This window comes from Schistocerca piceifrons, chromosome 6 (genome assembly GCF_021461385.2).
Source record: "Schistocerca piceifrons isolate TAMUIC-IGC-003096 chromosome 6, iqSchPice1.1, whole genome shotgun sequence".
NCBI lineage: Eukaryota > Metazoa > Arthropoda > Insecta > Orthoptera > Acrididae > Schistocerca > Schistocerca piceifrons.
In genome coordinates, this window is record NC_060143.1 from 256336718 (window position 1) to 256363048 (window position 26331).

Genomic DNA, 26331 nt, shown 5'->3' on the forward strand with positions numbered 1-26331 from the left:
ACTGTACAGAAGAACCATATAACTTGCTTTGTTTGGTTCACTTGCATACCTCAACAATACAGATAGCCATACTGTAGGTGCAACCAAATTAGACAGGTATCTGTTAGAGGCCACACTAACATATAGCTCCTGAAGAGGAGCAGCAGCCTTTTAAGTATTTACAGGATATTAGTCTGGATGACTGACTGATCTGGTCAAGTAACATTAGCCAACAATGCCTGCAAATGCCTGAAAGCTGTTATTTTCCCGACAACCTTGGATGACCTGTTCTGGAGGTAAAATAGTACCCTATTTGGATTTCCAGGCAGGGGCTACTCAGAGGGATGCTGTCATAGGAGGGGAAGAATATCTGGTGCTGGTGAGGAATGTTAGATCCCTTAAGCTGATAGGCAGTTTAAATAATTTGAAAATGGAAAACTGCAGCTTAGCCTGGCCTTAGAATATTGACATAAATGGAAATATAAGGACTATATATTACAACATAATTTTAACTGTAAAATCAGTTTACCAGGAGCAGATTAAGCTTTAAAAACATTGAATAAATATAACTAAATGAAATGCTTTTTATACTTGTCAGACTGAAATTAAATATGTTGCAGCTGTATCCATTATAATATGCATGTGAGGATAGATACTGCTCACTGAAGGAGTGGACAAGGACATAGAAAGGACAAAACAGCTGCCTGGCTTCCAGACACATACATATCCTCTGTTGCCATCTGTCTGGCTTTACATTTTTCTTACAATTATTTACTGGGCTTCCTGTTTAATAGCCCCTCCTGCTACATTACTTACCTTAACTGTATGCCACTGTCCATCATCCACAGCAACAGAATCCAGGCTGATTACTCTCTCTGTATTGGAATCATCAATTCTCTTGTGGCAGAATTGTAGATGATGGTTCTTAATCTGTAGAACAGAGGATAACAATGGAAAACACTGATACAATTTGTGTGCATATAAAAGATTGATTTTAGTTTTTTTGTCATACCTACTTCATCACACTGTTATCAGCCGTATGACAATAATTGAAACAACAAACAAAAATGTAGAAAGGCCTTCTCTCACCTGAAACTGACTGATGTATTGTGTACACATACTTGACATGATAATATCGCTCTCTCTCTCTCTCTCTCTCTCTCTCTCTCTCTCTCTCTCTCTCTCTCTCTCTCTCTCTTAAATATTAAATACATACCACCATGGCTGCAATGACACAAACGTTTTACAAGCAGAAGCTGGTAGCTGGTTGAGGGGGGATTCTGCCTACTGAGGGCAAGACACATCTAGTAAGGGTTGGGCAGGGACAAGAGATGCTGTTGGGTGTCAGGAGTGAAGGAATGTGAGCAGGGTATTGTCTGACTGTAAAGGGTCTTACAAGGGCTATCTGTATACTTCATTTGCTACTGCTGTGTGCTGCTGATGAAATGCCCATGGGTGACAAGGCTTTAGGGGAGAGACTTTTTGGTGTAGATTGGGTGACAGCTATAACTATTCCACATCAAAAAGTCACTCTCCTATGCCATTATTACTCTCAACCCTGTAATCTATCCCACATCTTTCAACTGTATGGAAAACTTCTCACACCTATCCCCTCACACTCTTGTATTGTAGACTTGTCACAAAACTCCTATATTTGCTATCTGATTGTGAGCCAGGCTGTGAGTTATAGCAGCCATGAAAGCTATTATTCATGCTGCAACTACTAAGCATGGTAACTCATCAGTTGCGTTCCTTCTTGCATGAAAGGGCAGTAAGAAACTGAAAACAGTGGCAAACTGTGGTTAAACATAAATGTCACCATGTGTCTACTGAAAATACAGCCCACTAAAACACTGATGACTTCATCAGCCTTTTTAGTGCTTGTGCTGCTTGGATTCTATCTCTCAGCAGCAGTTCCTTTTGAGCGTATGGAAGGGGCCAATCTATCCTGCATGCATGTGATCCCCCAGCCTAAAGCTCAATGAATACCCATCCCTGGCCTCCCCTTTTCAATTCCCTTGTTCTCACATCGTTCTCATTAAATTTGGGTCTCTTATAACTTTAGGTCTGACTAATTGGTCACTCCTTCCCAAAGCTGACCTTACATCCCTGAGTAAGGAACTAACAGTTCCAAAAGCTAGGAACAGTTTCTTTCATTTTAAATGTTCATATTGGAAGTGCTGGTATTTTGCTTTTATGTACTGGTCAGTCATTCAGTTTTTCATGTAATTTATTCTAAATATGCCAAGAGGCCTCTGAATGAGTACAACAAATACATAAGAGTCTTCGTACTAAACTGTCACATTCAATCTGAATTTGCTAGACACATTTACAAATCCATTTATCTCTACTATATTAATGGAAGTATATGAGGGGCAGTCAACTGAAATCAGAACACCCACCACAACGGGACCATGGAATGGTTCCATCCAGAAGTAAACACCATGCATGTTAAGACATTTATCCCACTGGGAGATGAGATGATCAATTCCTGTTTTTAAAAAAAGGGGATTCAAAACTGCACCCATTCTTGCACTTCCCTGTCCAACTCAAACTGACATCCACAAGTATCTTTCTTCAGGTCGCCAAAGATGTGAAAATCATATGGTGAAAGATTTAGGCAGTACAGAGGGTGTTGCACTGTTTCACAACCAAATCATTGCAGTGTGGGGTTGAGCATGATTGTGCTACAGGATGATTTTGTCCAACAGTTTTCCTGGGCATTTTGACTTTTCACAGTTTCTGTGAAGTATCTTCATAGTGCTGTACATTGATTATGGAACTCAATAAGCAGAGGGCCTCTGTAGTTGAAGAAGAAGATCATTATGTGCTAACAGTTTTGAATTTTTGTTGTTGTGGGAGATGTGGGATGTTTTCACAATTGGTTTTGCCATTTGCCCTTAGGCTCAAAGTAATGGTACCATGTTTCATCTCCTAGGATGATAAGGGACAGAAATGCATGCCCTTCCTTGCGGTACCACAGCGGGTGTCTCAGACTTTATGCCATTCTGTCCATCTTTTGACCGTCCGTCAGCTGAGGTGGCCCCTCTGTTCACTAATTTTGTGGTAATGCAAGTGGTCTTTGATGATCGCACGCATGGAGCCATCACTAATGCTGACCTGAACATGAATTTCACCCCCCATGATTTGTCACTCTCTCTGGGTAAGGCCATCAATCCAGCTTGTCATCTAAGGCCTAATGGTTCGACTGGCCTGTCCTGGCACAGGTCATCTTGCAGTGATGTGTGCCCTACCTACAATTTACTCTGCTACTCGTGCAGACAAACGAGAGACTTAAACAAAAGAACAAATGCCATAAAATAAAACTGTGTGAAAAGCTTGAAACATGCTGTACAAAAATTTTGTATGTAAAATACACCAAATAATGAGGGTATGCCCTCAAACATGTAGTGCCTAACAAAATAGTCAAGATAAAAATAGTGACTGACATATCAAAACCATCAGTGTGTGACTCAATATACGATTATCGATTTCACAGTCTCTGTACACATAATGTAAAAGATAAAAGTGGCATCTCCTGATTTCACACTGGATGTTGTTCAAAAGTCAGTTGACCATATACATAGCTAATGAGGGCAACATCACAAAACCAGGGACATTATCTATTGAGGGGGGTCAGATTGGAGAGGGAGGACCAATATTGCTTTCCCCTCAATCCTGAGACATCCACTATCGGCCAGATTTTGGTTAAAACAGACAGGGAGGTTTCATTCTCCTTGCAATATAGATACCACAGCAGGTTGTACTGCCTGGAGTACAGAAGGCTGTACGGCTTTGAGTAATGTCTAACAGTAGGCATCTAAGAGAATACAAGAACTGGCTCTCACATGCAGAAAGAGTGAATTTATTCCTTGGTAATAGCAATTTTCTCTACTGAAAAATGACATGAAATGAGACAGTGGCTAATACACTAAACTCACATCTAGGAGGAGCAGGGCCAAAATCCTTGTCTAGCCATCTATATTTATGGCTTCTCAATTTCCATGAATCACTTTAGATAGATCCCAGGATGGCTCCTTTGATAAGATCACAGCTAATTTAATACCAACTCACTGTCCTTGTAAGCACCATATGTTATGGTCTTATTATTGCTATCCCAAATCAAACTTCCCTTGCCACCTCAGTGGCTTTCTTTAAGGAATTGCTCTATCTGGTATGTAGACCAGGTGCAAAAATGTTTACATAAAAATGGAAGACATAGGCATTTGTGTTTGAACAATGTCTGCAATGGCACAATATCAGAACAAGAGAACAATAATGGAAAAGATTTCAAAGCAGAAGAATAGTTTATGTTAGCACTTTCACTGAGAAGGCACAGCTTCTTTGAAAACATGAGACTCTTATGGACTTGACCCCAGTGGCAGGCAGATAAAGAGCTCCATAACAAATTATGGTGAAAATCTCCTACAAGCAGGAATAGCACACACAGTTGTATTGAGAGATTTGTGAGTGTTTCTGTTTACAGCTTATAGATAAGACAAATACGAGAGTCATTTTTAAAGTAAGAGCTGATAGTGCATCATGTTTGTGCATCTTGTCACATGATGTCTGTTCACAATTGACCACTCTTGGCCAGTCTCTCACTATGCTGCCATGCTGTTTCACATCTCTGCAGGTGTTGGCAGTCCAGTTATACAGGGTGATTCAAAAAGAATACCACAACTTTAAAAATGTGTATTTAATGAAAGAAACATAATATAACTTTCTGTTATACATCATTACAAAGAGTATTTAGAAAGGTTTTTTTTCACTCAAAAACAAGTTCAGAGATGTTCAATATGGCCCCCTCCAGACACACGAGCAATATCAACCCGATACTCCAACTCGTTCCACACTCTCTGTAGCATATCAGGCATAACAGTTTGGATAGCTGCTGTTATTTCTCGTTTCAAATCATCAATGGTGGCTGGGAGAGGTGGTCGAAACACCATATCCTTAACATACCCCCATAAGAAAAAATCGCAGGGGGTAAGATCAGGGCTTCTTGGAGGCCAGTGATGAAGTGCTCTGTCACGGGCTGCCTGGCGGCCGATCCATCACCTCAGGTAGTTGACGTTCAGGTAGTTACGGACAGATAAGTGCCAATGTGGTGGCACTCCATCCTGCTGAAATATGAATTGTTGTGCTTCTTGTTCGAGCTGAGGGAACAGCCAATTCTCTAACATCTCCAGATACTGTAGTCCAGTTACAGTAGCACCTTCAAAGAAAAAGGGACCTAAAACTTTATTGGCTGAAATGGCACAGAAAATGTTCACCTTAGGCGAGTCACGTTCATACTGAGTTGTTTCCCGCGGATTCTCAGTGCCCCATATACAGACATTGTGAGGGTTGACTTTCCCATTAGTGTGGAAAGTTGCTTCATCACTAAACACAATCTTTGAAATGAAAGATTCATCTGTTTCCATTTGAGCAAGGATAAAATCACAGAAATTGATTCTTTTAATCTTATCAGCTGCAGACAGTGCTTGAACCAATTTCAGACGATAAGGTTTCATAACTAACCTTTTTCGTAGGACTCTCCATACAGTTGATTGTGGAATTTGCAGCTCTCTGCTAGCTCTGCAAATCGATTTTCCTGGGCTGTGAACAAATGCTTGCTGGATGTGTGCTACATTTTCATCACTTGTTCTCGGCCGTCCAGAACTTTTCCCTTTGCACAAACACCCATTCTCTGTAAACTGTTTATACCAACGTTTAGTTAAGTCCCATAGTGCTCAGAGCCATTTGAGCCAGCCAACGTTTAATACACCACCTATCAGGAGGTTTAACACCATACTTCGTTCGAAATGCACGCTGAACAACTGTCGTCGATTCACTTCTGCCGTACTCAATAACACAAAAAGCTTTCAGTTGTGCGGTCGCCATCTTAGCATCAACTGACGCTGATGCCTAGTCAACAGCGCCTCAAGCGAACAAATGTACAACTAAATGAAACTTTATAGCTCCCTTAATTCGCTGACAGATAGTGCTTAGCTCTGCCTTTTGTCGTTGCAGAGTTTTAAATTCCTAAAGTTGTGGTATTCTTTTTGAATCACCCTGTACTTCTTCATTTGTCACCATGTCAATCAGTAATTCTGCTGATAGTGGAATGTGCTTAGTTATTCTGTTCTTGAATGCAAAAGAAGTTTGCCCTGCTGGATTTCACTGGCAGCTTGTTGAAGTTTATGGTACAGGTACAATGAATGATAGAAATGCGGATAAATGGTGCAGGCTCTTTAATGAAGGAAGAACACGTGTTCATGATTAAGAACAATCTGGATGGTCCACTATCATGAATGAAGACTTGACACAAAAAGTTGATGAAGCAGTTTGCCAAAATAGGCAATTTACTATTGATGAATTCCGCTTCTCATGGTCTCGCGGTAGCGTTCTCGCTTCCTGAGCATGGGGTCCCGGGTTTGATTCCCGGCGGGGTCAGGGATTTTTCCTGCCTCAAGATGACTGGGTGTTGTCGTGTTGTCTTCATCATCATCATTCATCCCCATTATGGTCGGAGGAAGGCAATGGCAAACCACCTCCACCAGGACCTTGCCTAGTGCGGCGGTGCGGGTCTCCCGCATCGTTCCCCTACGCTCCGTCACGGAGTATGGGACTTCATCATCATCATCACTATTGACGATCTGCATCAGAAATTTCCAAAAGTTTTAAGATCAGTAGTTTTTCACACTATTACTGAAAAACATCACTATGAATAAATGTGAGTGAGATGGGTGCTGAAAATGTAGACAGAAGGATGAAAATTGAATGGCACATTCTTGGTCCATTTTGGAGTGCTATCACGAGAATGGCAATGGGTGCTTGAATCACACTGAGATCAGTGGTGAAATGTGGATTGTGTGCTACACTCCAAAGTAGTGAGTGGCATCGTTCAAACTCCCCAACAAAACCACGAAAATTCTAACAAGAACCTTCAACATGGAAAGTCATAGCCACAGTTTTTTGGGATGAGAAAGGCATTCTTATGTTAGACTTTTTGCCAAGAGGTAGAGGGAAACATTATTATAGTGTAGGCATGCTATTCAAAATCACCAGTGGGGACTGCTCTCTAACGGCATCATTCTGCTTCACGACAATACTCACCCAATGGCAAGAACAAAGATGCAATTGGACAAGTTCCATGGGAATTACTGGATTATCCACCATACAGCACTAAATTAGCACCATCAGACTTCCATCTGTTTCCTAAACTGAAGGAATTTTTGGTGGAAAGCACTTGAAAAATGATGACATGTTGACAGGAACTGTTACTAGCTGGTTTAATGGTCAGGCAGCAGAGTTCTTTGATGCTGGGATCCAAAAGCTGCTGCCGTAACTTGAGAAATGTTTAAATGCTCATATTGACTATGTAGTAAAAACCAAAGAAATGTGCATATTGTAGTTTGTGATACAATTTAAGTTCATAAATAAAGTTTCTCTTACTTCATTACGAATCGGTTCTTACTTTAAAAATGACCCTCCTAAATGGAAAAGAGAATCTCTACTTTTAAAACAAGTACTTGAATTTGTGATTTTCTAGTGACAGAACCATTTGTCATTTACATAGAAAGCCACACCTGGCCATATTCCATTAGACCATCCTTTTTGGTGGAAGTCTGACATTTGATTCCCAGGGGAGACAAGAAAGTGACATTTCTGCGAACTTCCAGTTCGACTACACATTTTCTGAACCTGTGGTAATTCTCTCATTCTAATTATATTTCTTCTTTGAGATGAAAAACACGCTCATGAAAAGGAGAATTGACAAACTAGCCAGATTAAACAAACCTCAGTAACCCTGGACAATGTGCAAATAGGAGATACAGGTGAATCAAAATGCATAACATCACCCGTATCTGGTGAGGGCACCTGTGCAAGGAAAGCCACTGATATCAGAGGCTGGTTGTCTGAAAATTTATAGCTGACAAGAATAAGACTGCTTGGAGATGGATTCATGCTCAGTTGCTGTTACCCAACTTTGACTCTACAAGAAAACTTCAACCACCACTGCTATTTATCTGGATTAATTTGTCCTTGCGTTGGATAGTACTTTGGCTAATGAGAGTGGGGTTTCCACCACTGTGAGACTTAAGTGAACCTGTGCTTAATATTATAATTTCCATATGTGTGCATCCTCACCATGAACCACGGACCTTGCCATTGGTGGGGAGGCTTGTGTGTCTCAGTGATACAGATAGTCATACCACAGGCACAACCACAAGGGAGGGGTATCTGTTCAGAGGCCAGACAAATGTATGGTTCCTGAAGGGGGGCAGCAGCCTTTTCAGTAGTTACGGGGGCAACAGTTTGGATGAATGACTGATCTGGCATTGTAACATCAACCAAAACAGCCATGCTATGCTGATGCTGCGAACGGCTGAAAGCAAGGGGAAACTACAGCTGTAATTTTTCCTGAGGGCATGCAGCTTTACTGCATGGTTAAATGTTGATGGTGTACTCTTGGGTAAAACATTCTGGAGATAAAATAGTCCCCCATTTGGATCTCCAGGCAGGGACTACTCAGGAGGATGTCATTATCAGGAGAGACAGGAGAGAGAAAACTGGTGCTCTACGAATCAGAGCATGGAAAGTCAGATCCCTTAATCGGACAGGTAGGTTAAAAAGTTTAAAAAGGGAAATGGTTAGGTTAATGTTAGATATAGTGGGAATTAGTGAAGTTCGGTGGCAGGAAGAACAAGACTTCTGGTCAGGTTAATACAGGATTATAAATACAAAGTCAAATAATGGTAATGCAGGAGTAGGTTTAATGGTGAATAAAAAAAATAGGAATACAGATAAGATACTATGAACAGCATAGTGAATGCATTATTGTAGCCAAGGTAGACACGAAGCCCACATCTACCACAGTAGTACAAGTTTATATGTCAACTAGCTCTACAGGTGATGAAGAGATTGAAGAAATGTATGATGCGATAAAAGAAATTATTCAGATAGTTAAGGGACCCAAAAATTTAATAGTCATGAGGGACTGGAATTTGATAGTAGGAAAAGGAAGGGAAGGAAAAGTAGTGAGTGAATATGAACTGAGGCTAAGTAATGAAAGAGGAACCCACCAGGTAGAATTCTGCAGATAACTTAATCATAGCTATCGCTTGGTTTAAGAATCATGAGGCTGTATACATGGAAGAGGCCTGGAGACACTGGAGGATTTCAGACAGATTATATAATGATAAGACAGAGATTTAGGAACCAGGTTTTAAATTTTATGACATTTCCAGGGACAGATGTGGACTCTGACCACAAATATATCTTTTGTCTTTGCCTTATACAAATTTTTGTAACATTATAAATACATGAAATATGTCCTTGAACTTAATATAAGACTTATATATGTCATGACAATTGGAAAGGGAACTTATATATCATTTGGCTGAAATTCCAGTAACTTTAATTTTATATCTCAGACCTGCCTCCTGCTTAATTTTGAAAGTGTAACAAAAATTTCTTTTGTCATTATCACACTTGACTCTGTGGTGTTTAGCAAATATATTGATGCATATGAAAGTACTTCACATAATATGAACATTGTAACACTTGGATGATCTGCCCAATGAGGCAGTTGACTTTGTTTATTTTTTGATATGAGATATGTTGTAATTCGATGCATTTGGCTACCTTATTTCTTCTATATTTTCATATTTATATGATAATTTATGGTTGCACACTAACAGATATCAGAGAAACACAGTAATTCTGTACCATGATTTAGTATTTTCATATTTATGTCTCAGATATATCTCATTTCATTATTATTAGCACTTACTGTGAAGGGAAAAGCAACAACTGTGTTGCGTAAATATTCCTGAAAAAATATGTTAATTAATGTTTGAATGATTGTAAAGGTGGGAAAGTGGCATAGGAAGTGTCTTGACAAATGAAAAATGGAAAGATTGGACACTGGTCAGACATTTCATTCTATATATGTAGGGTGAATTATGTTAACTGCTGAGGAACTATACTCCAAGAATTTACTTGTACTATATTATACTAATATATTTGTTATTCAATACTATATGTAAATGTCAATATAAATTGAAGAGAATAGTGCTGTAGTACTTAAAAATTTTGTACTAATATGATTTTAGTGATATGTTATCAAAGAACAAGTTAAAATTATGAGATTTAAGACAGGAAATGTTTTATGAACAATTGGAATTTTGCTGAATTGAACTATTCTATTCAAAGCAATCATTTACACAACATATATGATGGTCATAAGGAGTGGAGTATGAGCCACATTTCAGGTTTTTGCAACGGAGACCTTCCGACGGGCAGAGATCTACAGTGTACTTCAGTTTAGAGCTCTTCATTGCACATAGAGGAGACTGAACACTTTGTTATATTATGGTCTAATACTAGGTGTACTTGCCAAAGATTGGCTAAATACAAACTAATATGGATTTTGAATATTGTAGTATCCGATACTAACGCTCATTCCACAATGAATCGCCAATATTGAGAAAGAGTTATACACACCAGTGTCTCCATTGCACTCAGGAGAACCTGGAGGATCTAATGACAGACATAAATATACAGAAACAAGACCAATTCAGCTAACTTTCAATAGATAATTTTCTGATTGAAATAGATTTACCTCATATTAATGTTGTAATAGAAGCTACAGACAAATTCTGCGAAATAACTTGTTCTTTCTTTGTGCATTTAATTAATATTTTGTTTAATCTAGTTGAATCTGATACAAAATAATTTATGATAATTTTACATATTTGGTTGTACATATATTTTGCAAATTATTTGTTCATCCAATTGATTGTAAAATGAGGACTGTTAATGTAGATCTTTCAGAAAAAGGTTTTGTTCAACTTTCAGTTGCACAAATCCTTTTGGGGGTTGTTGAAACGTAGCAGTCTAATTAAAACCTTTTTAAATATATAAATTTTAACCATAAACAGTAATTTCTGACATAGAGGTGTATGGAAATATGTGCTTGTGTAAAAGTTATGAAGAAAATAATTACAGAGTCTTAATTACACTAATGTGTAGAAGTCCATTAATTGGTAGGAACATTTTATATGATATGAATCTTCTATAATTTGTAAATATAACAAGTGTATTGTTAACATTTGATACCTAAGCAATTTATACATGCTTAAATTTATATAGAGACTAGAATTCACTTGTGTTTAATATATATGAGTCAAGATAATCATTGAAGTACATCATTTTTTTTAGGATGAGAGTTTTAATTGTTGAGTAATCAAAATATGTTTCTAAACAATACCGAGGATTGTTCGGGATTGTTAAGAAAGTATAAGTAGTTATAGCCATGTTGGCAATAGAGGTCAGTACTTTGTGTGATGTCAGACAGAAAGCATGTAGCTTGTTGATTTATTTCATTATTGTAAGTATGTTACAACTTATTTCAGATTTGTCAAGGTGCTTTTAATTAATTTGAGGTTATAATAAATGTTCAGTGGAAACAAAAAACAAGATTAATTATTTAAAAAATAACTTTATAGTTTTTTTTTTTTACAGTGACTGAGAATCTAGGACTTCTGCTGTGACAGATTGCCAGCTACGGTGAGTAAAAACAACCCTTAGAATGTTATACCCTTCAGTGATCAAAAGAATGCCATCTGGCATTTCTTAAATTAACAGGCTCTCCAATCAGCACACTGTCTTGTGACTTACCAGCCCAAATTGCCACTGGTGTTGGCAACAGAGATAGCCTTACAAAGCATGGGGTTGTTCTCCCTCATGAATTAGATGATGGTACAGAGATGCCAATTAGATTAATTTAAAGATGGTTACTCCAGCTCAGCAGCGTTATTCTCAGACTGGAAAGGAAGTGTTGACCATTGTTTCTGGTGATCTTAAATAATGTACTTTTTATGGACACATATTTGATATTATCACTGAATATAAACCATTCGTGTCACACTTTTGACCCAAGGTTAAATTGTCAGTGTGTACAGTTCTCTTTTGATGAATTTCCAATATTACATTTATTACGCATTTTCATTCAGAATTCTAATGTGAATGTACTATCTGGCCTTCCAGCACATCCAGATACTGAATTTGATCACCAGGGAAAAGTTTGTTTTCACTTATATGGCCAACTGGAGTAATTACTTATCAAGTTTCCTGTAAATTCCCAGGAAATTACAACAATGTCTCAGCACAACTTGGTTCTTTAACTGCTTCTGTAGTATGTCCAGGCACTCTCAGGCACAGAGCCACCTTGCCTTTGCACATCTCAAAGCCATTAGTAGTAATTGTGTTCTCAGATGTAGTAATATCTTCAGTAGTACGAGGGTATTGGTTGAAATTAATTTCGCTGAATAAAAATCAGCCATGGCTGCATAATTTTGCTTTGTGTATAAGTAATGGTGTTGACAAATAAAAGTTCAATTATGCAGCCATGGCCAATTTTCATGTATCACAATTAATTTCAACAAATATGTCTCTGATTTTGTGTACTGTTTGTGTAAAACTTTTCACGTGCAGATTTGTTTGCTTTCAGGATTCATCATTATTTCAAACTCTAAGCCCAAATCTGCTGGTTGGCTAAAATTTGCTTCAAGTCTGTGATTCAAAATTGCAATGTAACAGAAATATGGGCAGAATAAAAACATAGGGCTATTTTTTGTCTTAAATATCTGTAAAACAGGAAGAATTGTATGAGTGATTTCATACATTCCACATAGAAATGAGAAGCTCACTCCCTGAACTTTTTGAATGTCTGCATGCAGCTGTGCACATTAACTAAGTGAAGATCCATGTAGATCACACTACCCCAGTGGAATCACAGGACATTTTATTAGGTCAGCTGGATGGTAAATAATGTGTGTTTTTTAAAACATACATACCCCAAGTATAGCATATTCCTTGCTGTCCTGATTTGTAACACGAAACAGCTCTCCATTTGCTTCTCTTGTTCGAAACATGAGCTGAATTAGTGTCCACAGTTTGTTTGGTTCAAATGACAATGAAAACTTCACAAAGCTGTGAGAGCCAAATCGCGTAGGTACAGTTGGTGTAAGGCAGCTGTGTCCTGACCATCCAGAATCACAGGTGCAATGAACATCAGAAGTGTCAGCATTGCAAGAACCATGGGCACCACAATCAGTAGTGGAGCATAGCTGCTCTGTCACTGGGCAGCCTCTTCTACTGTTTTCTGACAAAGCCGGATCAGAAAGATCATACAGCTGTAAGCCAAGACAAAAAGATCTTACCCAGTATTCTAACGGAAATAAAAATTTATTGTGACACACACACACACACACACACACACACACACACACACACACACAATCAAACAGTGCAGTCTTTGAAATTTGTGTGTTCTTGAGACCTTGCATTATATTCTAAAATACAGTGTGTCCATAAAGTCCCTTTACAACTCCAAAAGTTTATTACAATGGCAGTTGTTGAAATATTGTAACAAAATTTCTGTTTACTAAAGTTTTTATACATACAAAAATTTTGTGTTTCAGATACTCTGATGATGGAAGGAACTTAACCTCTATAAAATGGCAACTCCTCAAGAGAAAGCACAATGTGTGTCCTGGTTTATTGAGACAAAATCAGATGTTCAGACTCAATGAAACTTCAGAACGAAGTATGGAAGAGCTCCACCATCACACCCTTCAGTCCATGCATGGCACAACAAATTAATGGAGATAGGGACAGTGTTGGACAAAGGGAGGAGCAGGTGAACAAGAACATCCAGGGAAAACATCAATCGCATTTTAAATGTCTACACTTGTTCACCTACCAAGTCCATCCAATCTGCTGCCACACAGTTGCAACTACCACGTTCAACTGTGCATAAGGTCCTCCACAAGAACTTATGGTTGTTTGCTTACAAAGTGCAACTGTTACAGACACTTGAGCCAAATGACAAGCAAAAACGGACAGAGTTTGCATTCAACAAGCTGGAACGCATTTCAGAGGATGAAGCATTCCTGACGTGAGTTTGTTTCAGTGATGAGGCAACTTTTCATGTTTCTGGTACATTAAACAGACACAATGTGAGAATCTGGGGATCTGAACACCCCCTTGTGACTAGGGACTTCACTGGGATAGTCCAAAAGTGCATGTGTGATGTGGAATCATGTGCAACCAAATAATTGGTCCATTTTTCTTCAACGATACAAGTTACTGCAGATGTTTACCTCAACCTTCTGACCCAATATGTCGCACCACAATTGATTGACTTACAACAAACTATCATTTTCCAGCAAGATGGTGCACCACCACATTGGGGACTGCATGTTCATCGGTCCTCAATGAAACATTTCCAGGCAGATGGATTTGGAGCGATGGGCCAATTCCTTGGCCACCATGTTTGCCAGATATCACTCCCTTGGGCTTTTTTATGGGGGTATGTAAAAGATATTGTGGATCAAACATGGATACGCGACATTGCTGATTTGAAGAAAAGGATCCATATTGCCATTGCCACCATTGATGACGCTATGCTACAGCGCACATGGCAAGAAATTGAGTACCGTCTTGATGTGCTTTGCGCAACTAAAGGCGCCCATATAGCGGTCTATTAAACACTGTGAAAAAACTTTTATAAACACTGATTACAATAAAAGTAATGTTGTTAAAATATTTCAACAACTGCAGTTGCAATAAAATTTTGAAGTTGCAAAGGGACTTTATGGACACCCTGTATAGCTACACATGTTTTTCAGTAATAATTTTAAAAATTTAATCTTTTTGTCATTTAGGACTATATCTTACCTGGCCATTGTAAAACAGGTTTCTGATGCAACCAGAAAACCCAGTCATGTTGGGCATCAAATTCCATTTATACTTTCCCAATGGGAATGGCCGAGCGTAGATGCCACCAATTTGAAGAGGCGAATTGACATTCAAGTATTCACTGAAAAATGGAATTTTTCTTTGGGCTTGGCAGCTGCTGTCATCAAACCTTGCAGGTGTACCATCTTCAGTATCATCCATGACAGCAGATTTACAGAAGTCCACTACAAGATGAATATTCTATTTAAGCAAAAGAAAGAACTTCTATCGATTTATGTTATGCATTTTAGCTTCATATTACCTTTCCATATAAACAAGAACATATCAAACAATACAACCAGAATGTAAAGTACAGCATATTTATTATTTTTTCAGAAGTAAATTAAATAAGACAGATACAGATATTAAAATTGGATCCTGTGAGTCAGTATTTATGAAGGGAAAAACATATCTTCCTGTTTTTAGCTTTCTCGTCAATTGATTGTAGTAAAATGGGAAGCAAGTACAACAAAACATATAAAATGTACATTTTTTTAGGAATGAATTGTGTTGTTGTGGTTTAACAATTTGAGGAGGGATGTAAAAAAAAAGAAAAGAAGAAGAAGAAACATGACATCCAACATCCAAGTTAGTTACTTAGGATTGAATTGTGTTTTTGTGGTTTAGCCATTTAGTAATACTTTAATGAAGCAATAAGAATTTAGCCTAATAAAAATAATTAAGGAAGTAATAAAACTTAAAAATCATTTGAAATTATAATTCATAAGAGACAAACAAAATGCACTTAAGATATTGCATTTACTGACTTTTCTTTGAATGTCATGCAACCTTTCTTAGTTCTGACTGTCTTAACCAAAATAACGAAATTTCTTGTGGAAGCAACATTAAATAGTTGATACAGCTTTACTGTCTGTCTGATAGTCTTAGAAACAGCCTGGTAACAGTACTGTTACTGGCTAATTCTTCCAGTAAGGTAATGTTACACTGCAAAAGTAGTTGTCTATGACAAATATGTCTCTCAAACATCAGTTAGTTTCACCAACAAGGAGCGGAATATATTTCCTGTTGTGCTAGGCAATGATTTGGATATAATAACTATACAGAACTTTCTGTGAGGGTTATGTAGATCTACAGAGGTGAAAAAATGTTCATACCAGTGCATTTTATCATCAGCATTATGACGGTGAAATTTATGTCAAATCATAGCTTGCAGAGTTCATTGTGTGTCATCACTTCAGCCTGACATGGGAAACCAATGGCACACTGAGCTAAATGTCTAGAAATCTACTGGAGCCAGCTGGCCTCAGTAAAATATTTCAGTTATTCAGTCATGTATGTTGAAGGTTTTGACAGTCATCACCACATCTGAGTATATAAGGAAGAAGACCATAATGGAGCTTCTCTCAAAAGTGGTTATAAATGGATGGTTTATACACCAATCACAATGCTAAGGATCCCAGCAAATTTTGATCTGGTAGGTGGCAAAAATCTTATTCTTCTGATATTTGTAGTATATCTAAATAATCTCCTAAAAGTAATTAAATTACACAGATTGCTTCTGCTTTTCCCACAGCCAGTGCAGATCATCTGCTTCATTTGAAGAATTTAGAGAATATCTAAGTTGAAGATGAGACTCAATTGGACAAGAGGCTGATAATATGGAACAGGGGATTACTCTCACTCCACTTAACTACATGAAAGTTGATAGTGATGGGGAAGCTAAAAGTATCTCTGACATGTGAGTCCATACATGCATGGTCACCAAAACATGAGGAGTGCTATGACAAACATCATTATCACAATGAAGCAAACAACACCTGATGACTCAATATAAACCAGAAGATGGGAATAACAGCAGGAGGAAACTTCACAACTCAGGCAAGAAAGGCTGGAATATGAAAGCAATTTCATCTTTTGTTGTGTAAGAGTACATGAGGGAATTCCAGTGGTGTCGCTTCCAGGTGAGTGAAAGTTTTAATGGTTACATTAGACAAATGATGCACATGAATAGTGGAAGAGAAAAGGAGAAAAAGAAAGGGGGAGGTATAGAGAGAGAGAGAGAGAGAGAGAGAGAGAGAGAGAGAGATGGGAGTTTAAATAAAACAACATTTCTCACAACTTTGACATGGAGGAACTTGACTTAACCCTAGGCAACATGCCGTCAAAAGAAATTGTTTCTTTTGATGGAGTTATTGAAAATATCACATCTTTCAATGAAGCAATGGCTTCTTGCATTTTTCAGTTTGGATCATCATATAACACTTTTTGTACATGTTGAAGTACCTCCCATTTTCTAAGGGGCAGTCATATGAAAAGAGACAGATGGAAAAAAGTAAATAAACTATTTATTATTTCAAAAGTATTCACTATCACTGTTAATAAATTGATACCACTGTGAGACAAGACTGTCAATGCCTTCACGGAAAAATGTTGGCGGCTGCCTACAGAACCATGACTGTTGCCAGGCTTGCATCTCCTTTCCAAAGCCAATTGATAGTCATGAATGTCTTTCTCCAGGGCTCCAAAACTGTCAAAATTATATAGGGAGAGACTGGGAGTGTATGAAGGCTGTGCAAAGGCTTCCCAGTGAAACTTCTGCAGTGCAGTTGAAACAATCTGCCAAGAAAATGCCCACCAACATGTTACCAAGGTTGTTTTGACTAGGCTGCATAACTTTCAATGGAAAGCCCTTCCACATCCCTGTTGTGAACATTTGTCAGCAGACTATTTCTCTACTAAATAATATTCTTTCAGACCAGGATTACTGTGGTATCCAGAACAGAAAAATGTAGATACATATCTTGAATAATGTCTTGCCACAGAAATAAAATCTGATATTTGTATTGTATAACATTTGTGCGGTATTACATTTTTAGTGGTCCTGTTGTGCACAAAATCAGTTTTTGCGTAAGACATTGGACAAGTCAGTTTATATATATAAAGGTCAAAGCAATTTCTATGAATAAATATCTGAAATTACAAATAATGCTCTTCATAGATTTAAATATTTATATAATACACTTCATACATTTAAATAATCTGCAATGTTGTAAAAGCAGTGATGCTGTAGGCACGACTTTAAAGATTTTCTAAAGGCTTTAACCCCAGTATTTGTCTTTATGGTTTTGAAAATTTGTTATAAATTTTAACTCCCATGTGGAAAACACCTTGCTGGCACAGAAATGTATTGATTTGGGGCAAATGCAAGTTTTTGGTTTGGCTGATATAATGGTCATAAATATCAAACAATGGAAAATTCAGTATAAAATAATGACAATAAAATGAAAAGAAAAGACTGAAAGAGCCACCAGCAAACTGTGGCCAAGAAATAGGTGGCTTGCCCAGTTTATGAGTATGTTGCCCATTCAATTTTCTATACTTCAATGACTGCTTTACAGGTTGTGTCATGTGGATCCTACCTACTTGCAGCAGCTTTTCTGAACTGTGCGGGTGGGAATTCTCCTTGCAATAAATCCCATGGTCCCGTAAGCTCCTGGCCCCAACCATCATTAGTCCCTGTCCACCCACCTAGCCCCATCCCTCTCAAATCTCCTGACTACACCTAGCTGCCCTACCCTGTCCCCACCACATCTCTACATGCTTCCACAAGCAGCACTCTGCCTTCCCCCACCCCTAGCCTGATGTCCCTCAATCTTCCGGCCCCAGACCCCTCTTTACTTGCACCACCCATTTGCTTCTCCCACAACGCGCAGTTGCTCATAGTCCAACCTCAGTGCCAGAGAAATGGTCATGTGTGTGAGCTGTGCTTTCATGAATGTGTGTATGTTATCTACTTATGTAAAGGCCCCTTGTCTGAAATCTTAGCATGTAAAGCAGTCCTTTTGTTGTGTCTTTCTGTGACTCAACACCTCCTGTATATGGTGAGTAGCAATCTTTCATGATCATCAATATCAGTTTTTTTGCAGGCTACTGTCCTTCCTATTACATTTATTTTAGTGAATGTAAAAGTATCCATGCAGTTTTCAAAATGGTGTCTGCTCCAAGCAAAGAGCTGTCATTGAGTTACATTTGGAGAGAAACCAGAGCATCACAGATAATCATAGGTTCCTGCAGAATGTCTACGGAGACCTGTCCTTGAACACAAGTGGAGTGAGATATTCAGCAAGGCATCTGTCATCATTGCAGCCAAATCTCGCAAACCTGTCTGAATTCCCATGTTCCAGATGACCACACACAGCTGTGGCTCCTGAACTGTTGGAAATGCCTGCACTGTTGGAGCATGTGGACACTCTCATTCAAGATGACTGATGGATCACAATCAAACACATTATTGCATAACTGGGCATCTCTTTTGGTAGTGCTGACACACTCACCTACCAGTTGGGGTACTCAAAAGTAAGTGCCCACTAGCTTTCTTGCTGCCTAGCTGATGACAAAAAACTGCCTTCAGAAAAAAAGTGTTACATTACTCAATGATGTGACGGTACAAACCCCCATTACTAGATGAATAGGTCTAGTATGCAAGGATTGCTTTGTAGAGAGTAAGTGCACTACATGGTGCGTGATTTGCAAGAAGCGCGTGGCGTGCCCGCGCTAGATTTGCAATGGTCGGTGGAACGCCTCTGTCGCCACGTGGCCCGCAGCTTGGGGCATTGTTTGGTTTTTCACGCATTACACGAAAACTATGTAACTTACGGTGAACAGCGATGTGCCAGTGGATTGCAGGCAGCAATACGCACCTTCTGAAAGATAGATCTTTATTTCAAGTCATGACAAGCAAAAGTTATTGTTGTTGTTGTTGTGGTCTTCAGTCCTGACACTGGTTTGATACAGCTCTCCATGCTACTCTATCCTGTGCAAGCTTCTTCATCTCCCAGTACCTACTGCAGCCTACATCCTTCAGATTCTGCCTAGTGTATTCATCTCTTGGTCTCCCTCTATGATATTTACCCTCCACACTGCCTTCCAATACTGAATTGGTGATCCCTTGATGTCTCAGAACATGTCCTACCAACTGATACCTTCTTCTAGTCAAGTTGTGCCACAAGCTCTTCTTCTCCCCAATTCTATTCAATACCTCTTCATTAGTTATGTGATTTACCCATCTAATCTTCAGCATTCTTTTGCAACACCACATTTCGAAAGCTTCTATTCTCTTCTTGTCTAAACTATTTATCGTCTATGTTTCACATCCATACATGGCTACACTCAATACAAATACTTTAAGAAATGACTTCCTGACATTTAAATCTATACTCGATGTTAACAAATTTTTCTTCTTAAGAAACGCTTTCCTTGCCATTGTCAGTCTACACTTTATATCCTCTCTACTTTGAGCATCATCAGTTATTTTGCTCCCCAAATAGCAAAACTCCTTTACTGCTTTAAGTGTCTCATTTCCTAATCAAATTCCCTCAGCATCACCCGACATAATGCGACTACATTCCATTATCCTCGTTTTGCTTTTGTTGATGTTCATCTTATACCCTCCTTTCAAGACACTGTCCATTCTGTTCAACTGCTCTTCCAAGTCCTTTGCTATTTCTGACAGAATTACAATGTCATCGGCGAACCTCAAAGTTTTTATTTCTTCTCCATGGATTTTAATACTTACTCCAAACTTTTCATTTGTTACCATTATTGCTTGCTCAATATACAGATTGAATAACATCAGGGATAGGCTACAACCCTGTCTCACTCCCTTCCCAACCACTGCTTCCCTTTCATGCCCCTCGACTCTTATAACTGCCATGTGGTTTCTGTACAAATTGTAAATAGCCTTTTGCTCCCTATATTTTACCCCTGCCACCTTCAGAATTTGAAAGAGAGTATTCCAACCAACATTGTCAAAAGCTTTCTCTATGTCTGCAAATGCTAGAAATGTATGTTTGCCTTTCCTTAATCTATTTTCTAAGATAAGTTGCAGGGTTAGTCTTGCCTCACGTGTTCCAACATTTCTATGGAATCCAAACTGATCTTCCCCGAGGTCAGCTTCTATCAGTTTTTCCATTCGTCTGTAAAGTATTCACGTTAGTATTTTGCAGCTGTGACTTATTAAACTGATAGTTCGGTAATTTTCACATCTGTCAACACCTGCTTTCTTTGGGATTGGAATTATTATATTCTTCTTAAAGACAGAGGGTCTTTCACACGTCTCTTGCTCACCAGATGGTAGAGTTTTGTTAGGCCTGGCTCTCCCAAGGCTGTCAGTAGTTCTAATGGAATGTTGTCTACTTCAGCGGCCTTGTTTCGACTCAGGTCTTTCAGTGCTCTGTCAAACTCCTCTCACAGTATCATATCTCCCATTTCATCTTCATCTACATTCCCTTCCATTTCTATAATATTGTCCTCAAGTAGATCATCCTTGTATAGACCCTCCATATACTCCTTCCACCTTTCTGCTTTCCCTTCTTTGCTTAGAACTGGGTTTCCATCAGAGCTCTTGATATTCATGCAAGTGGTTCTCCTTTCTCCAAAGGTCTCTTTAATTTCCCTGTAGGCAGTATCTATCTTACCCCCAGTGAGATAAGCCTCTACATCCTTACATTTGTCCTCTAGCCATCCCTGCTTAGCCATTTTGCACTTCCTGTCGATATTATTTTTGAGACATTTGTATTCCTTTTTGCCTGCTTCATTTACTGCATTTTTATATTTTCTCCTTTCATCAATTAAATTCAATATTTCTTCTGTTACCCAAGGGTTTCTACTAGCCCTTGTCTTTTTACCTATTTGATTCTCTGCTGCCTTCACTATTTCATCCCTCAAAGCCACCCATTCTTCTTCTACTGTCTTTCTTTCCCACATTCATGTCATTTGTTCCCTTATGATCTCCCAGAAAGTCTGTACAACCTCTGGTTCTTTCAGTTTATCCAGGTGCCATCTCCTTAAATTCCCACCTTTTTGCAGTTTCTTCAGTTTTAATCTACAGTTCGTAACCAATAGATTGTGGTCAGAGTCCACATCTGCCCCTGGAAATGTCTTACAATTTAAATCCTGGTTCCTAAATCTCTGTCTTACCATTATACAATCTATCTGATACCTTTTAGTATCTCCAGGGTTCTTACAAGTATACAGCCTTCTTTTATGATTCTTGAACCAAGTGCTAGCTATGATTAAGTTATTCTCTGCGCAAAATTCTACCAGGCGGCTTCCTCTTTCATTTCTTAGCCCCAATCCATGTTTCCTTCTCTCCTTTTTCCTACTCTCGAATTCCAGTCACCCATGACTATTAAATTTTCATCTCCTTTCACTACCTGAATTATTTCTTTTATCTCATCATACATTTCATCAATTTCTTTGTCATCTGCAGAGTTAGTTGGTGTATAAACTTGTACTACTGTAGTAGGTGTGGGCTTCGTGTCTACCTTTGCCACAATAATGGGTTCACTATGCTGTTTGTAGTAGCTTACCCATACTCCTATTTTTTTATTCATTATTAAACCTACTCCAGCATTACCCCTATTTGATTTTGTATTTATAAACCTGTATTCACCTGACCAAAAGTCTTGTTCCTCCTGCCACGGAACTTCACTAATTCCCACTATATCTAACTTTAACCTATCCATGTCCCTTTTTAAATTTTCTAACCTACCTGCCCGATTAAGGGATCTGACATTCTACACTCCGATCCATAGAACGCCAGTTATCTTTCTCCTGATTACGACGTCCTCTTGAGTAGTCCCCGCCCGGAGATCCGAATGGGGGACCATTTTACCTCCAGAATATTTTACCCAAGAGGACACCATCATCATTTAATCATACAGTAAAGCTGCATGCCCTCGGGAAAAATTAAGGCTGTAGTTTCCTCTTGCTTTCAGCCGTTCACAGTACCAGAACAGCAAGGCCATTTTGGTTAGTGTTACAAGGCCAGATCAGTCAATCATCCAGACTGTTGCCCCTGCAACTACTGAAAAGGCTGCTGCCCCTCTTCAGGAACCACACGTTTGTCTGGCCTCTCAACAGATACCCCTCCGTTGTGGTTGCACCTATGGTACGGCTATCTGTATCGTTGAGGCACACAAGCCTCCCCACCAACGGCAAGGTCCATGGGTCATGTGTGTGTGTGTGGGGGGGGTAGGGGGCAAAAGTTATAGTAACCTCAAAATCAGTTAATATCACGAATACTGAAAGATTAATAAAAATAGTAAATAACAACTTACAGGGATGAGCTAGCACTCATTAAAAACATTTCATCATAGCAAATCGAGTGCTGTAGTCATATGTTAAGATTCATAAATAATTAAGCCTGTAAAGTGCAATAAACAAAGTTTGAGGGAAAATTGTTTATAAAATTCTATAGAAAATTCATGACGTAAAGAACAGCACTATATAATATTTTGGGTGCCATCACATGTATTTTAAACAAGTTAAGTTATACTATGCACTTAACTTGCAATAGTTTTCATTGTTTGCAAATTATTATTGACATTTATCACCCATAATTAATTAATTATTATAGATATGAAGATTTTGAGCAGCACAAGTTGTAGATCGCTATAGATTACGTCTAAAAATGGTGCTGTATGCAGTTCTATGTTAAAACTTTGCAGCACAGATGTCAACAAACAAATTTGCACTAAGTGGCGAAATTTTGCAAAAACTAAAACTTGATTGACGGGCGATAGAATAATCTGAAAAATTAGTGTAACAAGGTAAATAAGATGTACTTTTTAGCGTGGTTCCGATGGTGTACTTATTTCTGTCGAGGGACGTATGTATCAAAATTTGTAACCTTAACTGGTGAGAATGGTACTTGCATAACCAGGGGGTTGACATCCAAGCCTATATAAGCGAGTAGCCATCTTGGCTAGAGGTCAGTTGTTTTGGAGGGTGGGTGGCGAGCAAGCCCCACGTGAGGGCGGCCCATGTGGTCGTTTGAGAATTCTTTTTCGCGCTGATTTATTTCAACAAAGAGTATTAGTTAAGAGTGCGAGTGTGCAAGCATATATTTGATGAACTGGAAGTGCTACAATTATTTGTGTGAGTACGATTTATGAGGTATACCTCGTCGTAAGTGAACATGTGGCGAACTGTGATTTCACGCCAAAACTGTTAGAACAAAAAGGGCAGTGGGACTTGTTCTGTTTGAATTGATTGAGTAATTTTAGTTTATAGCAGCCTAAATTACTGCTGTTTGGGGGCTAGGAGTCAAATTATTATTAAAGAAAAACTGTAAACTGTCTCACCAGTGCTAATTTCATTGTGTGAAAGAAAAGAACAACGCCAATAAATAGTGATTGAACTGTGTCGTGAAAAACTGATTTTAGTATAATCATTGCCTAATGCTTGTTCCCTAGCATGAACTGTACTTATGTCTGAGTGAATAATTAATACAAAAACTATAACAAATGCGTGGGTGTGGAAGTGTACTAATGCACCAAGTGTGGAAATCATCCCCTGAGACTTACATGAGAGTAAAAAATTTGCAATAACATTTTTTAACCAACATTTTGTATATGAACATTCGTGTGAACATTCGCAACCGCTTCTTCTTTATTTACCGCCCCATCACAATAAACACCTCTTGTGGATAAATGGTAAAGGTGGAATACCCAAGATCTTAAACAGCACTTTATATGATACGCTAGGTTGGTATCCAAATATAATTGTAATGGTCATTTTTTGCTGTCTGAAAGTAGTAATAGCTGCTTTAGAGTTACCCCAAAATGTGACCCATATTTAAGGTGAAAATAAAGGAGTCATGATACACAGTCTGTGCTGTTTTGTCACTACAGCAGGAATTTAATGAGCAAAGGCGGCAGCAGGTCTTGCTCAATTTTGCACTAAGATATTCTATGTGCTTATTATAGTTTTCGTTGCTTTACAGCCATAACTATAAGAATTTGGTTCCTGTACTATTATCAACTACTACATCACTGATAAAGATGAATGGGATGTACATGTCCTTGTTTAGAAAACTATGAAATTTTGCTGCTGTATTGTTTTTTACTATTTATTAATAGTTGATTATTCTGAAGACAGTTGCTACATTGGTCCCTGAGAGTGTATACTGATTGCTGTAATTCTACTGTTCTCTTTGAACTGAACTGTGGTGTCACCTGCAAATATGATTGTTTTAGAGCAATTTTTGACAACTATGGTGTATCACTGTATGCAAAACTCTAATTTGGGCGCAACAAATTGATATTGTGGTGAATGGAACATACTGACTGCGAGAATTGGATGTTCCATGCTACGAATGCATCTCTGAGTCTTACTGAATGGAAGATTTTGTTTTAGGGACTATTTGTGAAGAAAATGGGGAGATCAGACGAGTGAGAGGAGGAGAGAGTTAGTACTGTTGTGAGATGCCATTACGGTACATAGCAAATGTTCAAATAGTTCAAAATAAAATCCAATAACTAACATAAAGTATTCAAGGTGTGTATATCTCCATACAAAAATAAGTTAATTACCACGGTACTGATATTACGAGGCGAGAGCACTGGGAGGTGAAGCTTGGAATGATAGTGCGAACCTGCATTTTCCACGGTCATCATTCGTCTAGAGAGTACCTCCAAATTAATAATCTTTAACTTGCTAAATTGTTGGACTTATCATCCAGACTCATAAAACAATATAGCACGCAGCTGTGCTGAACAATTTGCATAGCGAGTAAAGGTTTTAGAGATTTCAGGTGGAGCAGATAATTACGAGGAATTTCCACAAGATCGTTGCTGCGGTATTAATCTCTTGCTCTCCTGTGGTATTTAAAATAAAATATTTATATTTTACAAGGTTTCAGAGGAGTAAAGATAAAATGAAACAAGCAACTAAGCTAAACCAACTAAAACCATTAACTAAACCAACAATTAAAACAAAAGCACACATAAAGAATATTTGTAATTAACTAACAACCAATAATAATATAGTAAACAATGTTTACTGATTGTTGTAACACTTCCTTATTTTCCCCTTTAAATAATAGTGTGGAGTCATCTGCAAATATAATCATTTTATAAGCAGTCCTGTTTAAGCTTTGATTGTCAGTGTACAAAAAGAACAGATGTGGTCCTGTTACTGAATTTTGGTGTACATCATATTTAATTAGATTATACTCTGATTATACTCTGATGTTCAGAAATAGTTTTAAAGTTGACATTTGTGTGTTTGATTCTGACTGCTTGCTTATGATTACTCAGGTAGGAAATGATCCAGTTGTTGCATAGACCTCAAATACCATACTTTTCAAGCTTTGAAAGCAGAATCTTATGATCAATCCACTATGTCAAAAGGACGTGATAGATAAATCAATACTCCTGTTGATTCTCTTTTCTTGTCCATCGGGCTAAGCAACACGTAGTGCATTCATAAACAGCATTTGTTGTTGACCTTTTATTTCTGAATCCATGTTGTTTGTTACATAGTATTATGTTCTTATTTACAAATTCTGTAAGTCTGTCACACACATATTTTTCTAATCTTTTTTGAAATGCAAAAGAAAAATGTACAGGGCCTGTAGTTAGTTACATTTTCTCTTCTACCTCTTTATTTGTTGGATTAATAGAGGGAAACATTCCACATGGGAAAAATATATCTAAAAACAAAAATGATGTGACTTACCAAACGAAAGCACTGGCACATCGATAGACACACAAACAAACACAAACATACACACAAAATACTAGCTTTCGCAAC

The 26331-nt window shown here is 38.2% G+C and overlaps 1 protein-coding gene across 1 annotated transcript in view; it reads right to left on the bottom strand.

Moving 5' to 3' along the window:
- LOC124803259 (neural-cadherin-like) overlaps nucleotides 1-26331 on the bottom strand; it is a 121275-nt gene that overhangs the window by 51419 nt on the left and 43525 nt on the right. Inside the window, exons 4-6 of the mRNA XM_047264442.1 lie at nucleotides 14713-14973; nucleotides 12828-13166; nucleotides 796-909 (exon numbers count right to left, since the gene is read on the bottom strand). Of these exons, the coding sequence (XP_047120398.1) occupies nucleotides 796-909; nucleotides 12828-13166; nucleotides 14713-14973 (714 nt within the window). The remainder of the gene's footprint in view (nucleotides 1-795; nucleotides 910-12827; nucleotides 13167-14712; nucleotides 14974-26331) is intronic.